The 838-nt window shown below is 27.7% G+C and overlaps 1 protein-coding gene across 1 annotated transcript in view; it reads left to right on the forward strand.

Annotated features, from left to right (window-relative positions):
* LOC119666481 overlaps positions 1-609 on the forward strand; it is a 5413-nt gene extending 4804 nt beyond the window's left edge. Inside the window, exon 3 of the mRNA XM_038075759.1 lies at positions 506-609. Coding sequence (XP_037931687.1) covers positions 506-609 — 104 coding nt within the window. The remainder of the gene's footprint in view (positions 1-505) is intronic.
* Positions 610-838: the final 229 nt, after the last annotated feature.

An 838-nucleotide genomic window follows, 5' to 3' on the forward strand; every position in this document is an offset into this window, starting at 1 on the left:
ATATGAGAAAATAAAAAGATGTTTCTAACAAAACATATGTCTGAATCAGTGATTTATTTAGTATCTATATGTATATCTAGAAATTTTGAAAGTTCAAAATGAACTGATATGAAAGAAATTTTGTACATTATTGCATCTGAATATAAATACATTCCACATCAAATTATACTTGAGTATCTTTATTAAAAACGGACAAAATTCATATCTGATTATTCAGTTTATATAATAGCTATAGGATAAACTAGTTTATGTTCGGTCAATCCGTCTAATTATCAAGATCCACTTCTGAAAAGTATGTAGAAAGTTTTATTCGATTAGCAACTGGGGGACAAGTTTAAACTTCAACACATACACGGACAGACGGACAAGACTACATGAACTTTACTCGCCGAACTGATTAAGAATATGGAATATATACTTCATGTGGTCTACAACGTCTAATATAATGCGTTACAATAAACTTGACAAACCTAAAAGATCCTTTTCACACTTTTTTGTATAAAAGGTAGTACAGTGTGGAGTGGTGAAGAGGATGTAAATGGACCTGAAATTCTTGAGATTGAAAATAATAATGCTGCAGAAACTTGGTTACTGATTTTTTTAGCATAAATTCAAGTGATTTCCATTCGAATGATATTTAATTTATATGAGTTGTTGCAATATGGCAGACATATAATGACGAGGTCAATTTATTGTGATATAGTTCAATATGTATAGCTTGTATATCCTCTCTTGTTAATATGCAGTTAATATCAAACAATTATTTTTAAAATTTTAAATTGTATCTAACTAGAATTATTATACATATAAATCTATTTTATATGTATTATTAAAGTAC

This window comes from Teleopsis dalmanni, chromosome 1, assembly GCF_002237135.1.
Source record: "Teleopsis dalmanni isolate 2A chromosome 1, ASM223713v2, whole genome shotgun sequence".
NCBI classification, from domain to species: Eukaryota; Metazoa; Arthropoda; class Insecta; order Diptera; family Diopsidae; genus Teleopsis; species Teleopsis dalmanni.